The sequence below is a fragment of the Branchiostoma belcheri genome, unplaced genomic scaffold (genome assembly GCF_001625305.1).
Source record: "Branchiostoma belcheri isolate BF01 breed outbred unplaced genomic scaffold, Haploidv18h27 scaffold1, whole genome shotgun sequence".
In the NCBI taxonomy this organism is placed as follows: domain Eukaryota; kingdom Metazoa; phylum Chordata; class Leptocardii; order Amphioxiformes; family Branchiostomatidae; genus Branchiostoma; species Branchiostoma belcheri.
In genome coordinates this window covers 2,788,496-2,809,204 of record NW_017802379.1, presented here as the reverse complement: position 1 = coordinate 2,809,204, position 20,709 = coordinate 2,788,496, and the positions used below count along the sequence as shown (strand labels likewise).

Here is a 20,709-nt window from a genome sequence, read left to right as displayed (position 1 = left end):
TGTTTTCATCAGATGTAGGATAGGCGGACGGTTCAGTCATTATATGGGTAACCAGGTTTTTGGCATGACCTTTATCATTGACCTCCAATTTTGTAGCATGTAGGCAGAGCGTACTGCGCCTGTGCGAAACTCGATTCTTCACAGTTTTAGCTGGATTCTGGTCAACGTTGCATCAATATTTTGCCTGTTGCAGACAATATCTTTTATGACATAACATTTGCATGTTAACCTCATATGCATGAATACAACCTTATATGGGACGTTCGGCCGAAGTGCAGTACGTTCTGCCGACATGCTCGATTCGGTAACGTGTGATTCTTCAACAATCGGAGCAGTCCCAGTCGGTGTCGCTGTCGGAGGTGCTGAGGGGGAGGTCAGAAATCTCGGCAGGGAATGATGAGAGGCTGTCCCAGCGATATGGGGTCCTTGTCCTCGGAGAAGAACAGGGTGTTGTGCTGGTAGTAACAGACGATGCTGACCATCTCTTTGAAGTAGTGCTTCCCGATGAAGAAACGTCCGTCGGCGGTGGTCTCTATGGTGAAATGATGGATTTTGTCACAGAAAAGCACGGAAAGGACAAAGTCTCCGACCTGTGCCGAGTGAAGGAAGGGAGAGCTTCGTTTAGGGGGTTATTCCGACCCCAACACTCGTTTTTTCCCCTCATTGAACTTAACTCTCATGATTTCACCTGGTAAGATTTGTATAGATGGCGGATTGAAACAGTTATACAATGCAGCATCAGGAATCCTCAAAGCATACAAATTAGTTATAGTGTACCCCATGGAATTATTATAGTTGATGTTACATGAATGATGAACCTATGCAAGATCTTAGCTCTCCTCATCTATTCCTATAAAACAGAGAACACTTACAACATGGCACCTGCACTAAAACTGCTGGTCTGCCTTTTCTGATAGTTCATACACTCTGATTACATCTATGACTGTTTCACCCTTAATAAGTTATCACAAAAACGTCCATGTCATTAAGAAGATACTGTAACACATAGCTACAATGAGCTACCCTAAAAAATAGATACTAGTGTTTTGAAAATATGAGTAACTGTCACTAAATATGATTGTTGGGCATCATGTTGACACATTGCACTTTCCACGTAAGTGTCTATCAGACACCTTCTTCAGAGCTCTGACTGGAGTTCTGCTTCTAGCCGCTATATGTAACGTTTGTTTGTGTTAAAGAAAACCCTTATATCCTGTACTTTACCAACCTGATGAAACTATTTTTGGAAACGACTAACTATTGATGTAGAGTTGAGCTTACCCTATGTGTGCTCTGGCGCACTAAGAAGTCCCTGGACCGGGCGTAACGCAGCAGTCTGCTCTCAGCTTCATGCCGGCTCAGCCGCCCGTGATACCAGGGCTCCGTCTCTGGAACATGCAATATTGACCTCATCAATAGTAGTACACTTAATACATACATGTCCCATAGTTTACTTATGGGTACGACTATCTTTTTTGTGTGTTGAAAATTACATTGAACTAGAAAGGTAACATTTGCAAAGCAAATGCATAATGTGAAAGGAGACTAAATCCCTCCTGCTATAAAATTGCAGCATGATGTAACACAACTCTAGTTACCATGGTGACAGACATCTGGTTCAGGTCATTGGCCTTATTTGTTTGAAGAAGAAGAGGAAACAGAGCAAAAACAATATGTTTTTCCTTTTGTAAACATAAAAAAACGTTAGATAACATGATAATTAACTTACCGAAGGTGAAATACCGCGGTCCCCTGAAGGTGGAGTGGGAAATGGGAGAAGCCCGGTGTCCCGATACTCGGGGCTGAGAATGCTGAAAAACAATGAAGAAAAAATATTGACAAATTATTGTATTTCTCACACTGGTACACTTCACACCGTTCATCAAAATATGTCCGGTGTATGATCTCTATCGTACTGGAGATGAAGGTTTTTGGTTGACTTATTCTAACTTAAATGTCTACCGGCCATGTTTGAGTATAGCAGCAGCCTGTTGGCGTGCAAAACATACCTATTTTACGGCACATTATAAAGCATTTGCAATGGAAAGTCATAAGACCAGGGATTTCAGCACCAAGGACAGATCCAAGTGAGAACATTGCCTACACAGATAGATAGTCTCATTAAAAGACCAAGCGTTTTTGGCGTGCAAAACAAATATTTTACGGCATATTGGAAAGGATATGCAATGGAAAGTTATTGTACCAGTGAATTCAGCACCAAGGACAGATCCAAGTTATAACATTGCCTACATACATGTGTAAATAGACGGTCTCATAGATAGACCAAGCTAAAGAAACGCACGAGAAAGCTAGAGTACAACAACAGCCTACCTTGACGACCTCCCAGTAGTCCCCGGGGACCCAGCCCTCCACCATGCCGATGCGGACGTACCACCAGCCCCGGGAGTTGACGTCCAGGAGCTGCCCGTGGTCGCCCTTACGGCACGAGATGCACCCGTCCAGCGTCGCCGTGTAGTCACACACCGCCACCACTGTGGCGAAGTTCCCGTCACTGTAAGGGCTCTGCGGAGAGAAAGTTGAAACTTCTCGTCATTTTAGCACCACATGGTGTACTAGGCGGCGCCCATCTCCGTTACCTTAGCCCTTGGGCCGCACGGAATGAGCCTAGTCCTGTACGTATGATCACACAGCTAAAACGCTTACTGCCAACTGGGGATGCAAGAGGGATTTTCACTGGAAACCATAGAATTTGCATCTTTGTTGCACAGCAATTCCTTTGTTAATTCCTAGTAAATTCTGAGAATGTATAGCCTTACAACTGTAGTATATTACAAGCCAAAGGCCATGCGATTGCACAACCTTTGATAGTTGTGTACCTACATGTTAGATTTAGATTTGGTATCGAATGAATGAATGAATCATTTGTTTAACTCATAATGATGAATTCATAATGGTCTAGGTGTTACGCTTTCAGAAAGGCACGTCATGCCACATTTCCCACTTAAATCGAGTGAAAAAGAGTACTAAGCTTTGCTAACACTTACATGGGAGGATGCGCCGCTGAGAGGTGCCATGACCGACGGCGGGGAGGGCGGGGCGAACTTGCGGTGGTGCCAGGGACTCTGGTCCCCGCCGGTGCCGAGCCTGCGGGGTGTGGGCGGGGACGGCTGGGGGATGCCAACACCGGAAACAGTGTCCCACCTGGGCGAGACGGCAAAAACTGCATGTCAGAGGGTTGGAAAATATGAGGGTTTGCCATGAAATTTTAAGTGCTATAATACTGTAAACCGTAGTATTTGATAAGTCAATGTGCATTAATTTTGGATATCTACAATCATCATCAACTCTAAACGAAAACAAATCATAGAATTTTATGGTTCAGAATGTCCGACCCTGCCTTCTTGATATATGAAGAAGTGCTTGTGGCAATTGTTCAATAGTAAAATTGCCCGAAAGACAGTAAAACCATCATCATCTTTAACTTTTGGTCACCGCACATTTGCTACCAAAAGGCAGAACCGACAAGAAAAGGTTAAAATGTTACGATAAAGAACTGGAGTATTACTTGTGTATTTTGTTGACGTAGTTACTGGACGTAGAGTCAGCCGCGCTGATGCCGCTAACACTGATGTTCTCGCAGGAGCCGCTCTTCCGCTGCTCGAGTCCGATAGGTTGGAAGGGGGCCATGGTGCTGGGTGCCTTCGGGCCGCCTTCCCTTTGGTGCCGAGGGGTGACGTCCTCGGCTCCGGTGCGCCCGTGTGGGGAGGGCTCACGGCTGATGTCGGGGATCCTGGTCGGTGGAGCGGAGAGATTCAGATTCTCAAAGCTGGGCAGGGCATCCTCCGCAGCTATCAGAGGCGGAAATAGAAAATTCCTATCATCTCATAATCAAAGTCAGCTATGCTTAAAAATGTGCAATTTCAGTGCAAAGAAGAACCGCAATCTCAGTATCGTGAACAATCAAGCATGATATTTCAGTACCATTGATAACCGTAATTTCAGCACCAAGGGAAGTATCCATTTCAGTACCACCACGTACATCATCAATGCATCAATCTTGTACCTCTTTGTCGCGCTAAAAGGGAAGCTTTGAAATACAAGTATGTACTATCGCTGCATGTTTGCGCTACGGATGTTCAATGTTGTCTGCATGTAGAACCTACCAGGGGATGTCGGGACGCAGCAGTGAGTACCCATCTCCCGCAGGATGTGCCGCGGCACCCAACCCTCGATGGGCTTGGAGCAGGACTTCGGGTAACACACCACAAAACACCAGTCCTGGTCGAAACTGTACACCTAGTTCATAGAAAATGACATAAAGTTAGACATTGAAAATGTCCTCTGCATTGTCTTTCCATGCAACAGAGGTCTCTTTAAACTCTTGCCACATAATGATAATTGTAATGCTCAACAACTTTGTAAGAGACAAGTTGTGGCAATTTCAAAGAAGAAAAATAGCCTGCTCTATAAAAGACTGCTAGAAGAGAGCTGAGATGAGACTATGTACTTGTACATTCTTTGGTTTGAATTTCAAAAACTTGTGCTGTTTCCTGTGCTCTGTACTATATTTACAATGCAATTAGGTTTCATGTACATGTAAAGAAGAGAGTGTTTACTTCAACAACGTCGCCGGCTTTCAGGGGAATGCCCTGCCGGTGCATCTGCATGGGGGAATAGTCTGTCACCGCATAGAACAGGACTCCTTTCGGCTCCTAGAATCAAAGTAAGATAAGAACATGTTGCTTTAATGTCGTTTCTATTGCATTTCTATGGGTCTTATTATATGTAAGTTTTTAACCATGTAAAAATAGAATGCATTGTGGTCTGTCAAGAAGTTCACAAAAGAAAAGACCAATAAACTGAGAAATATCATTACTAGTCCAAAGTCTATGAAAGCCAACAAAGTTGTAACTCACTGTTTGTTGAGTACAGTAGCGAATAGAATATTCTAAAACAGGAATATTTAAGTAGACATTATAATACTCACCCGGTTGGATTTACTTTTGGGTTCCACGTTGACATAAGCGTGTCCATCTGGTTTGATGTTGACGTACGTGTGACGTTTCTGCTGTCCTGGGCTCGTAGAAGGGGTGTCCTTCATGTACAAGGACAAAAAAAATTATGAGCATGTTTTAAAATCACGTTTCAAAACAAAATCGTGACCATGACATGAGATCCAGAAACAGTAAGGTGTGGCAATACCAAAACAAAGGCAGGGGCCAAAATCTAACGATTGTTTTGATAGGAGAAGGCTTATCACATACAAAATTTCATAACAATTCACCCATGCATAGCTTCTTGAATTATGTTGTTCAACCACAAAGCAAAAAAAAAAATATTGCTACCAAAAACATAAACTTCTTAAGGGTAATATAAAACTGACCAAGAGCACATCATTATACCTTTATCATCATCTTGCGTCCTGTCTTTTCATGAATGGCGAGGAACATTTCATGAACCAAGCTTGTGTCCACCGATGTTAGCTGTAACCGGACCATTGAGTCCCTGTCTATGAGTGTAGTCCACCAATGCTAAGGATTTGCTGTGCTAGGGGATCTCTATACCAGTATATCACGTCACTGTACACGTCATATGACGTAATGGCTACGTCACCCTGATGACGTCACCAGCTGATTGAAATACCGCGTGATGTCCATCATTGTGAGCAGTGGCATACATTTGCAAATCCGTTCAGTCACTGCTTCCGCTTTCAGTATTTATAAGATGAAGCGTACGGTCCAATTTGTCGCCTTTTCATGTAAAATTCATAGATTTGTGTGCATATGCAACTGAAGCGAACGTCATATTTTGAACGAAAAAGAACAAGTCATATGCACTATATTTCTAGCCTTTTTGGATGAAAATTTATTATATTCCACTATCAAAACTTATGGGTGTAATTATATGTAGAATACGCTCTATCCTTTGTCAAATGACGGGAAGAACTTGAAGTTTAGAACAATAACACCCCGACACATGCTGTGTTTGAAGGGAAATATTTCAAGCTGCAATTGTGGAAAGTCAGTGATTGTATTTTTCCATGTGTTTGTGCATATAAAAAAGATTTTGCCAACAATCTTATCAAGAGTCATGACCATGTATGAACCAGAATCGAAATTTTTGTAGATACCACAAAATATCAATTCACGTCACATGGACAACTATACAAGCTGTGCAAAGAGAGGTGCAGTTTTAAAAAGCAACTGAAAAGTTTTCACCCAAGAGAATAGTCAATGGAAGGCATCCTTCTAAAGCACAACGAGATGAAACCTATGAATGTGCATACATTTTTGCAATGTCCGGATAAAATGTCAGAGGGGAAATGCTGTTGACGCAGACAAAATACGTAAATGTTGGCAATAAATAACCTTTGCAAATTTTAGCACTTTATAAAAAGCTAATAAGAAACGTATATTTAACATCACAGAAAATCTAAAATAAGACGTACATCGATGATTTTTGTTTCTTTTGAACACAATCGACGTGGGCGATATGATACGCATATAGGTGTGTTGTTTTCATCATAGTGGCTCATTAATATTCATGAATTCCAGTGAACCAGACTATTTAGTGCTGCTGCAGGTATGATGTGTGACGTTACGTCATGGATACTACCGTCAAAATGTCCCCCATTGCGCAAAACATTCATGACGCAACCGGGATATCATATAACCCAAAGTTAGCCACGAGGCAAAGTAGATATTATGCGTAGCTTCGGGTTGTAAAGTAGCTCTAAAAAAGCTCTTTCTGGTGGAAATTTTTGACAGAAAACGATGCCTATTGTACAATCTGTATGAAATATCAAGCTCTTTGCCACAAGGTGAAAGCAGTAGATTTTGATAGCCAAAAATGATTTGTATTTCTTGAGAAGGACAACTGAAGAGGACCAGCATGCTACATTTCTATCAGGTTAGGATCCTAGACCTTGTTCCTTTAGACCACAGTAGAGTGCCGTAAACAGCTACCCCACCAGGCACAGTAAGGCCTTGGTTTTGCCAGCTCTAACCTAAGACGCCATAGACGACTACCAGTCAACTATCCCGAATCTAAAGGTACGTCAACCGAGTTGAGTATCTCATTGCTTTCTTCGGGACGCATTATTTATTGGATATTCAGACCTTGTTCTTTCCCATATCATGATGGACTCAGTAGCTCAATTGTTGTTTTGATAAGATATATTCATGAGGATTATGCAAAGCTGTACAGTATTAATATGTACTAAGATTGTCACGTCCGGCAACTGACCTGGATCTATTCTAAAACTACGCAATGTCTACGAGTATATATCTCTCCCTCTCTCTCTCTCTCTCTCTCTCTCTCTATCTCCCTCTCTCTCCCCCTCTCTCTCCTTCCCTCTCTCTCCCTCCCCCTCTCTCTCTCTCAGACAGTGTGTCAGTGAGTCTCAAAAGACTTTCAGAAAATGAAATATCTTTATATAAGCATATCTAAAATGTATATACATGGATATCAAATTACATACAAAAAGTTAGCTAAAACCCCTGATACCTAAAATGACCAAAAAAAATCTTTAAGAAAAGAGGCCGACTCACAGGACAGTCTGCCGGTGCGGAGGCGCCCTCCTCCTCCACCTCGTCAGCGGAGATGCTGTCCGTGGACTCCCGCTTGTTGTTCCTGCCGCCGCCGCTGTCACAGCTCAGCTTCAACCCGACCAGGTCCTGGGGACGGAGGTCAGCATTGTTTATTGTTTGTTTATTGTTTATTTTCACATGTATACAACAAAAAAACACATAATCAAAAATAAGCACTAAAAACGGACAATATGCCAGGAGGCTTGAAAATGAAACCTGAGTAGTTTTTCGCTTTTGTCTGTCTGTTTGTGTGTGTGTGTGTGTGTTTGCTTGTGTTTTCGTAGTTGGTTAGGAAGTTAACAGTTAGTTCGGAAGTTTAGTAGGTCAAATGTCCCCAAAAAGTTGCAGAAAAGGTTATTCCATAAATTTCCTGAAACTCAAGCAACAGACTGTTCCACAAGTGTCTATGAAATAACAGATAAAGGTACCTTTAGATCAATCCTGGCATAATTAGGGTTGAATTCATCATCAAAGTCGTCCAGGTCGTCCGGAGGTGTGGTGGTGACCTCGGGGATGTTCTTGTCCTTGGTGTCCTCGGTGCGGTCCGGGAGGGGAGGGGTGCTGGGCTCCTGGGGAGGGTCGTGGTTGTCCACTTCCGGGTTGTACATGGCCATGCGCTTCCGGTCAGCGGGGGCCACATCCAAAGGTGTCACATCCTACACAAGAAAGGAAGAGCGAAAATATCAATACCATTCCCCATTATTCCTTTTTTGACTAAGGTCATATTGATTTTGTTATATGAGTGACATCCTCTGGAAACCCCAAAACTGATGAGAGCGTGCGAATAAAAAAAGTTTGGCAAAAAATTGGTTTTCATAATGAAATCTACGTGGTTATGATTGCTACTTTATATTATAAGACTTTATATTCACCAAATATTGAAATTGTCCAAGAGAATATTATTTATGCAACTTGATTTGTCTCCAAAGGAGTTCACGTCATAGCACACCATGTACAACACAATATTAGAGATATTTCTTGTTCTGCTTATTCCACACATTTGACACACAATGTTAAAAGTAAAAAGATTTTTTTTAAATTGATTGTTGCAATACTTACCGAAGCACCTTTGTTTGGCCTGTGCATGGACATAAGATAAAGAACCATACACATTAAGTTCCATAACGAAGCAAAGCAATGCAAATCAGTTCAGATTCATAAACATGTACACTCAATTTGTTATTAATGCCAATACTAGTAGTTACAGAACAAACTATTTCTTAGATTAAGCGACAATGAAATATGCAGAAAAAGCGCTTAGAGTAGAGATTCAATAAATTCCACCTACCTCATATGTTTGGGCAGAATTGTTGCATACATGGATGTCAAGTCTTCAGCCCTCAATCTGTAGTGATGTACAGAAATACAACCTTGTAAAATAGACATTAAGGCCATGTTGATTTGATTATATGGATGACATCCTCCGGGAGCCCCAAAACTGATGCGCGCGTGCGAATAAAAAAAAAGTTTTGCAAAAAAAAAAAAGTTGCTTTCACTATGAAATCTACGTGGTCATGAAGGTTGAACAAATGGCACAGAGTATGTTATGGCGAATAATCTACTCTTCGAATTCATTTCTTTACATTTTTGTCTTTTTTCATTTGATTTTGGCATTCTACGACATTGGTATCGTTTCTAAATGTTTTCCTTGCAACTTATGGTATATTTTTGCTCATTTAGCAACTTTTTTGCACAATTTACAGTATGGTTGAAAACTTTTTTTTTTTTTTTTGGAAACGGCCGAAAATTCATGCGCGCGCGGATGTCATCCATATAATCAAATCAACATGGCCTAATGCGCGCGGTGATGTCATCCATAAAATTTACTTGCTCTGGCCTTAAGCTCAGACGTTACATAATTAACGTCAGGGTAGACTAGTCTGTGTGAAAGAAATGCTCGCAATCCCCTTTGTTCAGTGGGCGGAAGAGCGTCTGAAACGTGATTTAATCATGCTAACGGTAGACATTTCAAAATGTAATGTTTACCAAAACAAAAAAGTCCGCCATCTTGGATAACTGACGAGTGAAAAAAAGGACAAAGACGAAAATACATTATCGGAGTAAAAGAGCAAGAGTCAGGTGTACAGCAAAGGAGGAAAATTATGGCGTAGCTACTGAAACATTTTGATATGTGGTGTTTAACGAATATAACTGTAGATTTTGAAGTATTCCCGGCGGTTAACATGTTCGCAGTTTCCGCTATAACCTTCAACTCATCGTCACACTGCGAAAATGTGTACTATCGTGCTAACCGTAAGTTACTACTACGGTTGTTTCAAGCCAAAAACTAGAAAGGTACCTTTTTATGGCCCGGATTAACAAATTACTTATTTTTACTCAAACACAGCCATATATATGGTGACTATGCAGCCACTCTTGAACACTCTGGAGGCACTTGCAACATTAACTTGTAACTTAACACCAGTTACCATGGTGACAGACGTTTGGTCCTGGTCATTGATCTTATTTGTTTGGAACAAAAGAAGAAGAAGAGTAAGAGGATAAAACTGAGCAAAAACAATATGTTTACCGAATGAAGCCGTACAAATATATGAGTTGTAAGACTGACCCGCCGTTGTCGCCATCCTGGTCCCTGGCCGGTCTAGCTGCCATGGCAGGCATGTTCTGAAAGTCGATGTCGGCGTAGTTCATGTTGTTTGGGCAGGGCGACAGGTGGTTGTTAGACGGGACCATCGTGGTCAGGCCCAGGGCAGCCACCTCCGGAACGGTTACTGAAGGAAAGGCAACACGTCGAAATCATAGTTAGAAACGCAATCGTCATATTTTATCTTCAAAACATGTAATCACAAGACACACTCCAGTTTTTTAAACTTATCTTTTATCCCGCTACCAACACGGAAAGTGAGGAAAGTCGTGTAATACTTTCCCAAGGGCACAAGATCGGTGGCAGGCATGGCAGGGATCGAACCCGGGACCTCTTGGTTCCGAGGCGAACACTACCGTTACGCCACACGACCTCACACAATCGTCATTACATACAATAACAGTTATTGTGATTATGACAACAAACTAGAAAAATATAGATTTAGCGTCAGCAAATAAAAAAGAAAGAAAGAAGAAATTAGCAACAATCTTGCCCCGGGCGAAAATGTGAAAAAAATTTCTACATTTGCATAAATGTTTTTTTGGAAAATATAACTTATGGTACTTGCATTTTGTAAGACGTTCCAACTGTGAGTAGGCTGATCGTAACTGTTGAAGAGCAACTGCAATCAATACAGTAATTGCTCAAAATTATTAAATTTTCAGAGCTAGAAATTATGTTCTTTTTCAGAATTCAAAAATGGATATTTAACCAAAACAATGATTCGCACAAGCTTGGAATGAAACGAAACAACAACAAGTACCAACGTTTGTATATTCTGTTATGTGTACTAATATTTTACATTGTACAAAAAAGGCTATGCAAGTCAAACAGTCAAATATATTAATTCCTTATTTACGTCAGCCAGACGTTTTGAAAACTGCTTTTGTAGAAGTCATAGAGTGCATTCCTATACGAATAAGACGTCATAGATACTATTATTAATGTAATTATTTGCTATGAATACAGAGGACAACAAGGACAACTACTCAACATGCAGAAATAGGCAAGGTCGAAGGTCCGCGTTTTCTAAATGCAGAAATGTTGCATGCAACGCACAAACATAGGTACATGCATACACGGCGACACACATACATAAAATTATATAACATACATATTACTTCAAAAGAACAACTCCTAGATTACACATTAAAACTGAACTTTCAAACCAGTCAAGGGTTACAAGTAGGCAGTTGACTTTATCAACGACTGTTGATTGATGAAAACAATTCACGATAATGAAAACATCGATGTTCTGTCTACGCTCACGATCCAAATATTACCCACACTCCCGGATACCCACAGCTCTGAAATGCTTCTCATGTCGTTCAATGATATTCACCACTTACTCTGTAGCCACGTTTGTACATCCCGACGTCTCTTCTTAGTCCTTAATCTCTTCATGGCCAACATTGAAACAATATACCGCCGACTGCTTCAGAAGTTACAAAACCAACACTTTACTAGTACGTATAGTCCTCACGTACGCCCGTCTTTAGTTAATCCACCGGATCTAGTGTTAGTATATTCGTCTGGATGTTCTACGTTGTCTGACGAATTTTTCACTGACGCAAGAGGTTTTAAAAAAACAAAAACCTGTTGAATAAATATGATGTTTTTCTTTGTCCTGTGGGAGATAGCATTGCTGCGCATGTGCAGTGGTGTGGCATGAACAACGTTGCAGCGTCCTAGAAATTTAGTGACGAGACATAAAATTGCTCATCCATTTGGCTGAGATCTCATCCATTTGGCTGAGATAAAAAATGGATGAAAGTGTTTTTAGGATTGTCAGGTAATAAAACCCCTTTTGTTCATTGGCTAAATGCGTTTTCTTTTGCATATATACGTTATGTTGTACGTGCCCAGGCATAGGTATAGAAGTATAACACTATTACAAATTGGTATTTTCTTTTGTACGAGTACATATTTTTAGCACCAAATCTTATATTTGGTTGTTTGTTTTGCCCCCCGGATACGCCACTAGGAGAAGTTCGCACACACGCACGGACCAGATCTCACACGGAAGGCATATTTATTCATAAGTCACTCAGACAATTTTCTCTGCTAGCTACGTGTGGATGTTTTCCTACGGTAAAAAAAACAGGAAATGGCGGAAAGGAAAACCATTCACTCTGGCGTCATTGAAACAGAAACAGATCTCCCACGGATTTACGTACATTGATTATTCGCATGCACATACACAAACACCAACGCAGAGCCTAGAAAAATACTAAAAGAAAACGCACACGGGAATGACTGATTCAGTGGGAATTTCCGTACATACGTACCGTCCGTATCCACGTCTTTGCCCAGTTTCTCCGGCACTTGGTCCGCCGCACTCATGGCGCCTTTCTCCGGTGCTGGGCCGACTTTACCCGAGATAGATTTCACAAGGCCCACACACCTGAAGGAATACAGAAGGAAGTTCCTCACAACGCCCATCTAGAGGGAACCGTCACCAACACTCGGTCTTTCTCCTGGTGGCAAGCTTACATTCATCACGGCGGCTTGCAACTCATGGGTATTTCATATTGAAAAAAAAAACATTGTCATGGTAACGCTACGTCATTTACGTAAATTAGTCTGGAAATACTCATTGTTCCTGTACACGGGATACATTGACCTTTACCTGTTAAAAACTGTGCGGATACAACCGACGAGAATGTAAAAGTGGCCTAGAAATTATATCCAGGCTAGAAAATTAAGTCGAATGAAGCGAAAATCTTTGATGTTCAAGACAAGTATGGGAATTAACCAGAAGTAGTGAAAAGGAAAAATATGGAAGTAAAGATAGCAACAGTTAAATGATGCACCCTTTACTAATATATGACCACATTTAGGCTGCGCTTAAAACATATTATGACATCCAGGAACTACGATGTTAATGAATTATTATTTAACTTTGTTCATGCTTGACTTGTTTCAAAAAGAGAGAAGAGGTAGATATAGACGTAGCATAGTAGCACTTATTCCTCCTACCCTAACGTATACCTCGGTCATCTAACGTAGTGCATTTAGCCCATGTAGGGCGTGAATATGCAATAAAGTTCCTTGTCATTGTCATAATAGTCTAGAAGAATCAATCTAGTAGAGACCTGTATAACGTTAACAGTGGTAGGGAGGGGCAATGTATATGTTAATCACACCCTGTGTGTGTGTACAGTAGTAGTTGTAGGAGTATATCAAGAGCTCAATCCCATACATAAAGATATATAAAGAGCTCAATCCCATACTTTGTCACACTGTTGAACAACTCTGTATAGTAGGATATCCGTACAGTCCTTTTGTGCCTACAGGTTGTATTTAGTGTCCTTGTATTTAGTGTCATTGTATATACTCTACTAGTTTTTAAAAGAAAATAAGCTAGGGTTTTAAATAGTTGCGGCATTATGATTTTAATAAGTAATATGTAGTATGTGCACGCAATTCAGCCTGTGGCTGCGACGTGAAACATGCCAATTGTACTGTTTATTGTATGTGTGAAATAAACCAATATATATCTTATAGAATACTAAAACAAATACGCGTCGTTGCGTACACATGCCAACTTATATACTTTTTCAATACTTTGGTGTCAATCTGTCGTCATTTATGTTAATGAAATTAAAATGAACTGGCAATATCTGAGCAATACTGACTATGCAGAGGGATGTTAAAATTCAGGATCTGTTATCTATCCTTGTTACGTACGAGTATTTGTATGTCGTTTTCTATACCAGTCATTATTTTGCCATTATGTGTAAATGTATAAATCAAATATATACTGTAACGGCCCTCCCCCTTTACGATTTCATATCTTGTGTACATGCACATATATACAGTTTGTTAAAGGTAGTAGTTCAGAATCTATTTTTGTAGAATCAGAAATATCACGTACGCGTCAGATTTGCAGACTAATCCGCTATTTTTAGTTACGTTTTCTGAAAAAAAAATTTATATAAGCATAGTGGGTCTATTTTTGCTAGTTTGATTATAAGAGTATGTGGATTACGTAAAGTATCGTGTCTCTGCATTTAAATTAGACGATGGTTCAAATCGGGACAAGGACACACGTAATTTAACCACTGCTTGAACAATACGTTTTGTGTATGTAACATTCTCTCTCTTCTTTTTCATCTTTCATGATACGATTTTCTTTCATCCATTAGTTCCACCACTAAATGACATTAATTACACCAGAATAACTTTATTTATTTGTTTATTTATTACCTTGCGCAGTCATATCATTTGCACCATGAGTACTCCTGCTACATATTTGAACGCATTTATCATCAACAGTTCTTTCATCTAGAGTATGAGGCTAAACGACCATAATCTCTTTCATGGTTCCTTAAGTCTGTCTGTCATGGTTCTTTAAGTATCTAAGACTCGTCGTCGGCCCAGTTTTTGGCTTCTTCTCCAATATCATGATGAATTACAGCAATGGTATCGCTTGCCACCTGGCGAAAAAAACAACAACAAAATATCAATAACAAAGAAGCAATTCTTGCACGAAGAACATCAAAATGGACAATGATTTGATAAAAATACCATTAATACGGACCTTCTCGATACTATAGTGCCAGGTGTCATAGCCCCCGGCCCTAAGAGACACCTTAAGATCTTCTTCCAGCATCTTAGGAGGATGTGAGCTTCCCGCATCCTGTCCATACCTTCACCAATGAACACATGGAGATTAAGTAAGGTAATGAACAATTTTTTGCGACGCCTCAGGGGTGGAGACATCTTGTGATTCATTTTTCCAGCGTCAGAAAAGCTTACCAAATAAAAAGTTTTGATCAATTGCCTACGTCACGTATCAGTAAAGTGTCGTGTGAATGAGATCACCTGTCTGTAACCGTAACTCTCGCGAGATTACATTGTGAAGTGATTGGTCATTAATTATCCTGATGAAGGCGACAGTGGTCGTTTAAAATTTGATCTCTGTGTAACATTGTCTTGGAATAAAGTTCAACGTTTTACTACAAATAAAATGTTTTTATTTCCTACCTGAACATGGCCCGGCGGTAGATTTGTTCCGTCATGCTGAGGAGATCCATGGGGACGTTTGTGTCAAACGCCAGCTTCCGCCCAAGATCGAGGTCCTGAAAAACAAGTGTCCATTTTGTGTTATTGCCGCAAAAGCGCGGCCTACATCGGCTACATATAGCGGCGAGAAGCAGAACTCCAGTCAGAAGCTCTGAGGAAGGTGTCTGACAGACACCGAAACTTTAACGTCAGTATTTAGTTGAAAAATCTTCGTTGTGTAAAAGAAAACTCCTGTATCCTAAGTGTCCATCATGTCACAGGACAACATGGCGGCGCCAACCTTCCGGATCGTACATAGCAGATTATGTTCAATTCTACCTTCCGATACGTTCTGAATTGTTAAAAAAAATATGTATTGCAGCGAGATTACTGAACCGTACAAAACAGATGTAGCCAAGCCCCTCCCCTAACCTTTTTAACAACGCCCCAGGGGCGGAGCCTATTACTGGCGTTACCTTACAGTGAAGCTTGATGGCAAACCCTGGTTGGTAGGTGCCGTTGAACATGAGGGGCGCTTCGGTCTCGAACACGAAGGAGTTTCCGGCCGACGCACGGATGCCGTTCCAGAAGGCGTTCAGGTTGACGCCGTTTCTCTTCGCGATCATGGCGGCCTCTCCCGTCAGAACCATGTGCGCCCCGGCCAGCATGTTGCTGATCACCTGAAATACGAGACGGCGGACGCTATAAGCTTCCTGCAAGATTTTATCCCTTTTAATCAAGTCATCTACTCTATCTATCTGCGGAAAATGACCTCCTTGGTTGAATCCTGCTGCTTGAATTCTACCAAGGACGTTACCATGAAGAAAACCTCTTTGATTCTACAAATACAGATGAATTTCAAGCTATGCATGGCGAGAAATTTCCCAAAACAAGTCTGACATTCTACAAATGATTTGTAAGTGAAACATTCCTTTTTTCAAGTAGAGAAAGTACAAAATGGCATTCAAATATCAATTGCACTGAAAACTCATAATCTTTTATGCATATTTTGATTTCAACACAAGTGCACGATTTTAAGTATTTCCCCGAGCATGTAATATCTAATCATTCATTCAAACATATGTGTATACGTACCTTGACAATACTGGCATGTCCCGCCGGACCCATATACAGAACAGTGTCCGTATAACTCCGTATCAGTGACTCGTACTGGTTCAGTACGGTCTTGTCCCCTCCTACTAACACAGTCATCAGTCCGGCCTTCAACAACTCCATACCACCTGTACTCACAGAGAGGGGAAAACAATGAAATTTAACTGGTATATTTAGTTGTTCTAGAAAGAAGGTATTGACATAGAAATTTGTTCTGAAACTTAAAACACGATGGGATTTACGTAGTGGCTTGCAAAGTGACTTTGAATGTGATTTAAACATTTGTAACCTTTTGAATGTGACTATGAGGTTGAGCTTCAGTGGATCGATTGTAATATACAAATATTCATGATCCTATTTGAACTTTTTGATTTGGTTTTTAGTCAAGATGTCTGCATTTCCAAATGCAAATACATGCACATCACATTTCCATAACAACTAGCTATCTGACACTTCATCTACAATGTATAATTCACATTTAGACGACCCTTTTCTTCAAATTTCCTTGCTTAATATATTTTTCTAACCATTACTGTAATTTTGAGCAATAACGCACATGACCTTGCTATTTTAAAATCCAAGATAGCGGCCGCCAGTCCTTACCAGTTAGGGGGCACTCCAGCATGTCGACGCCCCTGGTCTGCGCTTTGGCGAAGAGTCGCCTGGTTTCCTCGTGGTCAGTGGTGGTGTGGTCGATCCAACAGCTTCCAGGCTTCAGCAACTCCAACACGCCGTCTTCTTCCATCACCTAGAAACAGAAAAGTAGGAATTCGCACCCCGAAACTCATGTATTCATTTTACGTAATCTCAGGACCTTAGTAGTTGATACACCACTTTGTACGGTCACCACTTGTTACTGAAGGTGTACATCACCGTTTGTTACACTTACCTCAGGATTAGTTTCTTCTTCACAAATATGCATAATTACCCACTGTGTTTACTGATGATTATCACTGGATTAATCATGTACGTTAGGGACAGAGAATTGTCCTAGCCTTTACTGTTTTAGTACATACGGTTTTGTAGATAAGTTGTTCTACATCGTGCACAGTTTGTCGCTGACCTGTCTGACTTCAGGCGGGGCCGGCAGGGCCGTGAACAGAACCCTTTCGGCGGCCCGCGCGGCTTCTACCGACGAGGGTGCCCAGGTCGCCCCGTGGGACTCCAGCTCGCTTTTGTTGGAGGTATCAGGGTCATATATTGTCACCTGTTGAGTTGGAACAGTACATACATTGGATCATTCTTCATTTTCAAAATTTATGATTTCATACAAAGTTTAGTTTTCACTATGTGATAGTCAACTTGCGTTCAAGTTTTGCATCCCTACAATTTTGACATTTTGATCTGTTCTGTTTTCTAGAACTTTGAAACTTTATTCACACACCTTCTTGCAGACACTAAGTCTGAATTAGTAGGCATTTACAATGATAATATAAAAGAGTTAAATTAATAAAGAGTTAAAGTTGACAATCAAACTCAATTTACAATCAATAAGTATAAATGTGATAAAACTTTATAGTCTTCTAAACACAATGCAAGAAGCACCAGTTGCCTGATTTCATCGTGAAATTTTGTAACTTTTGCATTTCTGTCTGATAGTATGTCTGCTGCCAAACATTGGATATTGAAATACCTTTCCTATTGAGCTATGTAATCAATAAAATGTCTGTAATATGAGGAATGTTTTCCTTACTGTATGACCGTGTTTGATAAGACCCATGGCGACGGCTCTCCCGACGTTCCCTCCTCCTATCACCCCGACATGTTGACTAGCGAGATTGCATGTTACAGGACTGTAAATAACAACAACAACAACATTTACAACAAAACAAAAAGTAGTTAGTAGTTGAGAAACATATCTACATGGTAGATGACCGTGGCGACTTTTTTAAAACCTTTTTTTTTTACTTGAGGCCTTCTGAATTACCTTCACAAGAAGGCTACATGAAGGCTAATGGGAGAATGCAACGTACAGTTGATCAACTTTAACTCATAGCAATGTTACATGTTAAAATTTGACGGCATAACTATCCATAACATCACTGACGGTTTTTCCTCGACTCTTAAAGTAAAACAACATATTTATCAGTATATATAAAAAGAACTATAGTATTTTCATACAATTAACCTGACATGCCTTACCTGGTTGTGAAAGACTTGAGGTTGTATCCAGCGACTTGTTGCACAGCTCTGGACTGTTGTAGGAGGGTTTTGATCACAGTGCCTGTTCGTAGTATTACGCCTACCATGATGATCTAAATCTGTGTCCTGAAATCGACAAAACAGTGTCACGACCTATCCCAGACTGCTCTAGATCTATGCCACACTTACCCAATAAGGACAAACAGTCACAGTGTACTTTGCACCGCTCAAGGACGTCCCTGAGGCCAACCTTTCGTCCGGGGGTCATAGACCTTGAATAGGCACAGTCTACACATGTGCTTGCATTCTGTTAATGGCTGACCCTAACATCACGAATTTTCCCCTGACATTTGATAGTGCAAAACCGCCCCATCAACGTTAATTACACACCTGACAATTAGTCAGGTCATAACATGCCAAACATTCTTTTTGGATCCCCTTTCCTTAGAATTCCACCTTAAATATGGTCCAAGCACAGTTGACGGTACCGGAATGTTATCCATGTAGCATGCACAGAGGAAAAACACATGGAAATCGTGAAAATGAGCACTGAAAAACTTACAATTCTTATATTTTGAACACCTGCCCAACTCCTTTGAACACCTGCCGCACTGGCGTGCACTATGACCTACTTTCTGACCCTCGGACCCGTAGGTACCTTAAAGCGCTACCTAGCGGTTTTTACAACCACCACAGGACCAGTACATTACTTATCATATACTTGGATATCCCGTTGCTCAAGAGGGTAATTTTGACAAATTAACTACACATATATTGACTGTACATATAATTGACTGTACACGCAATTAGCCTTCGGGCATGATTTTGCAAATAAACAATTAAGTATATTTGTTATGTATTAAATGTATAACCAAAAGCATGGTATTTTTTCTATGTTTGATACGGAGTTACAATTTCAAACATCGCTCAAAAAACTTGAGGTAGCTGCATTGCTGAATATGGACACTGTGTACAAGAAATGATGCTGTTGTTGACTAGAGCTAGAGCTAACATCTGCTGGAAATTTTTTTTTGAGAAATGAATGACCATCTATAGCTATAAATAGAGCAGAGAATCAATGACGGACTAAAATCGCTATATCTTTACAATTAACTGTGATTTATTGTTGCTAATTGGCAAGTCGTGTAAGAGGACGAATGAGAGAGGAAGTACAAAATGTAAGGCATCCATATATACAACCTTCTAATCGATGTATTCGCTGGGCACAAACAATGTGAAAATAAAACCGTCAAAAGACCGGTTGCAAGAGGACGAACAAGAGAGTAAGTAAGGCATACAACCTTTCTTCTAATCGATATATTCGATGGGCACAAACAATGTAACAAATAAAGCCTTAAATCCCTGAAAGAAGCAGACTTTAGACTAACGTCCATCACAGGACAAACTCAATTTACGTGTGCGACGACAGATCGAAATCGTCTGAAAGCTTTTACAAAATTGTTTTAAGAAAATTCAGAAACCTCCGCAATCAGACGCAAGTTTGCGGGTGGGTCACTTAACTTCTTCATGCCGAGGTCACAATTTCCACGGGGGGCCCGACTGTGCAGCTTTTGGGAACGAAAAGTACGATATATAAAAGACAACAAACCGCGGAAAAGTTTTAATAATGATCATGGGCACTATTTCTGTACATTCTTGATTTCAATTGTTATTTTTTTCATTCATACAAACAGCCCGGCCGGGCCCCGGTTTAGAAATGTGACCTGTAAGCATTTCAGATCCAATGAGATCCCCAAGCCCTTCAGCTGCGAGTTACAACCAAACTATAGCCTCCTTCGCAGACTTGTTGCCTGTTGGGCGGCGGCATTATTATATTTTTTCGGTGAGCGACGCGAGTTATGCCGCGGAGGGACTCCTTGTTGGAGCGGGAAAACTCCCTCGGCGGCAACATCGGCCCTCCGTGGCGTAACTCGCGTCGCTCACCGAAAAAATAATGCCCCCACCCAACAAGTCTGCGAAGGAGGCTACAAATACTACAGACTGACAGCTGGTGACAGATTGCAGTATGTGATATTTGGCACCAGTATCAGGGCCCAACAAGAAAGGTTTATCTCAGCGAAGATGAAAGTAAAATGTAGTAGATATTCAATCATAGATGAACTAAAAGAGAAATAAGTCGATTTTTCAACAATTAAACCAAGCTAATAAAACCATGGCCCACTTCCATGGAATCCAGTCAATACATATCGCCTCTGGAGAATAAATCATATCGATTTTACATAACTATGTGCCGATGTGTTACGATTAGACAAACAGCGAGTCACACCATTT

General features: G+C 40.7%; 3 protein-coding genes and 1 long non-coding RNA gene across 4 annotated transcripts; all 4 read right to left on the bottom strand.

Annotated features, from left to right (window-relative positions):
- Positions 1 to 104: 104 nt before the first annotated feature.
- LOC109463889 (GRB2-related adapter protein-like) lies at positions 105 to 3,035 on the bottom strand. The gene is made up of 5 exons (XM_019760812.1): positions 3,006 to 3,035; positions 2,332 to 2,523; positions 1,730 to 1,811; positions 1,282 to 1,388; positions 105 to 590 (listed from the first exon to the last, which is right to left on the bottom strand). Exons 1-5 carry the CDS (start codon positions 3,033 to 3,035, stop codon positions 375 to 377), a joined length of 627 nt encoding a protein of 208 aa, XP_019616371.1. The 3' UTR covers positions 105 to 374.
- A 1,592-nt stretch (positions 3,036 to 4,627) lies between these two features.
- LOC109464076 lies at positions 4,628 to 7,618 on the bottom strand. The gene is made up of 3 exons (XR_002139864.1): positions 7,512 to 7,618; positions 4,949 to 5,056; positions 4,628 to 4,673 (listed from the first exon to the last, which is right to left on the bottom strand). It is a non-coding gene; the product is annotated as an uncharacterized LOC109464076 (long non-coding RNA).
- A 336-nt stretch (positions 7,619 to 7,954) lies between these two features.
- LOC109463795 lies at positions 7,955 to 12,604 on the bottom strand. The gene is made up of 4 exons (XM_019760699.1): positions 12,444 to 12,604; positions 10,120 to 10,282; positions 8,610 to 8,628; positions 7,955 to 8,206 (listed from the first exon to the last, which is right to left on the bottom strand). The coding sequence occupies exons 1-4, from the start codon at positions 12,595 to 12,597 to the stop codon at positions 7,955 to 7,957; spliced, it is 588 nt and encodes a 195-aa protein (XP_019616258.1). The 5' UTR covers positions 12,598 to 12,604.
- Positions 12,605 to 14,418: 1,814 nt separating this feature from the next.
- Positions 14,419 to 19,063, bottom strand: LOC109462496 (2-hydroxy-3-oxopropionate reductase-like). The gene is made up of 10 exons (XM_019759053.1): positions 18,980 to 19,063; positions 18,418 to 18,543; positions 17,969 to 18,068; positions 17,339 to 17,482; positions 16,879 to 17,023; positions 16,258 to 16,403; positions 15,639 to 15,842; positions 15,145 to 15,239; positions 14,699 to 14,807; positions 14,419 to 14,594 (listed from the first exon to the last, which is right to left on the bottom strand). The coding sequence occupies exons 2-10, from the start codon at positions 18,522 to 18,524 to the stop codon at positions 14,517 to 14,519; spliced, it is 1,128 nt and encodes a 375-aa protein (XP_019614612.1). The 5' UTR covers positions 18,525 to 18,543; positions 18,980 to 19,063; the 3' UTR covers positions 14,419 to 14,516.
- Positions 19,064 to 20,709: the final 1,646 nt, after the last annotated feature.

Excerpts from the sequence above, each read along its gene's own strand:
- LOC109463889 (XM_019760812.1), bottom strand. The coding sequence starts at position 3,035 with ATGGCACCTCTCAGCGGCGCATCCTCCCAT. Across the intron at positions 1,389-1,729 it reads ACCGCGGTATTTCACCTTCG|AGACGGAGCCCTGGTATCAC; the intron begins GTAAGTTAATTA and ends TGCATGTTCCAG. Across the intron at positions 591-1,281 it reads TGCGCCAGAGCACACATAGG|GTCGGAGACTTTGTCCTTTC; the intron begins GTAAGCTCAACT and ends CACTCGGCACAG.
- LOC109463795 (XM_019760699.1), bottom strand. The coding sequence starts at position 12,597 with ATGGGCGTTGTGAGGAACTTCCTTCTGTATTCCTTCAGGTGTGTGGGC. Across the intron at positions 10,283-12,443 it reads CAAAGACGTGGATACGGACG|TAACCGTTCCGGAGGTGGCT; the intron begins GTACGTATGTAC and ends CCTTTCCTTCAG.
- LOC109462496 (XM_019759053.1), bottom strand. The coding sequence starts at position 18,524 with ATGGTAGGCGTAATACTACGAACAGGCACTGTGATCAAAACCCTCCTA. Across the intron at positions 17,024-17,338 it reads CCCCGCCTGAAGTCAGACAG|GTGATGGAAGAAGACGGCGT; the intron begins GTCAGCGACAAA and ends TTCTGTTTCTAG. Across the intron at positions 15,843-16,257 it reads GACATGCCAGTATTGTCAAG|GTGATCAGCAACATGCTGGC; the intron begins GTACGTATACAC and ends CTCGTATTTCAG.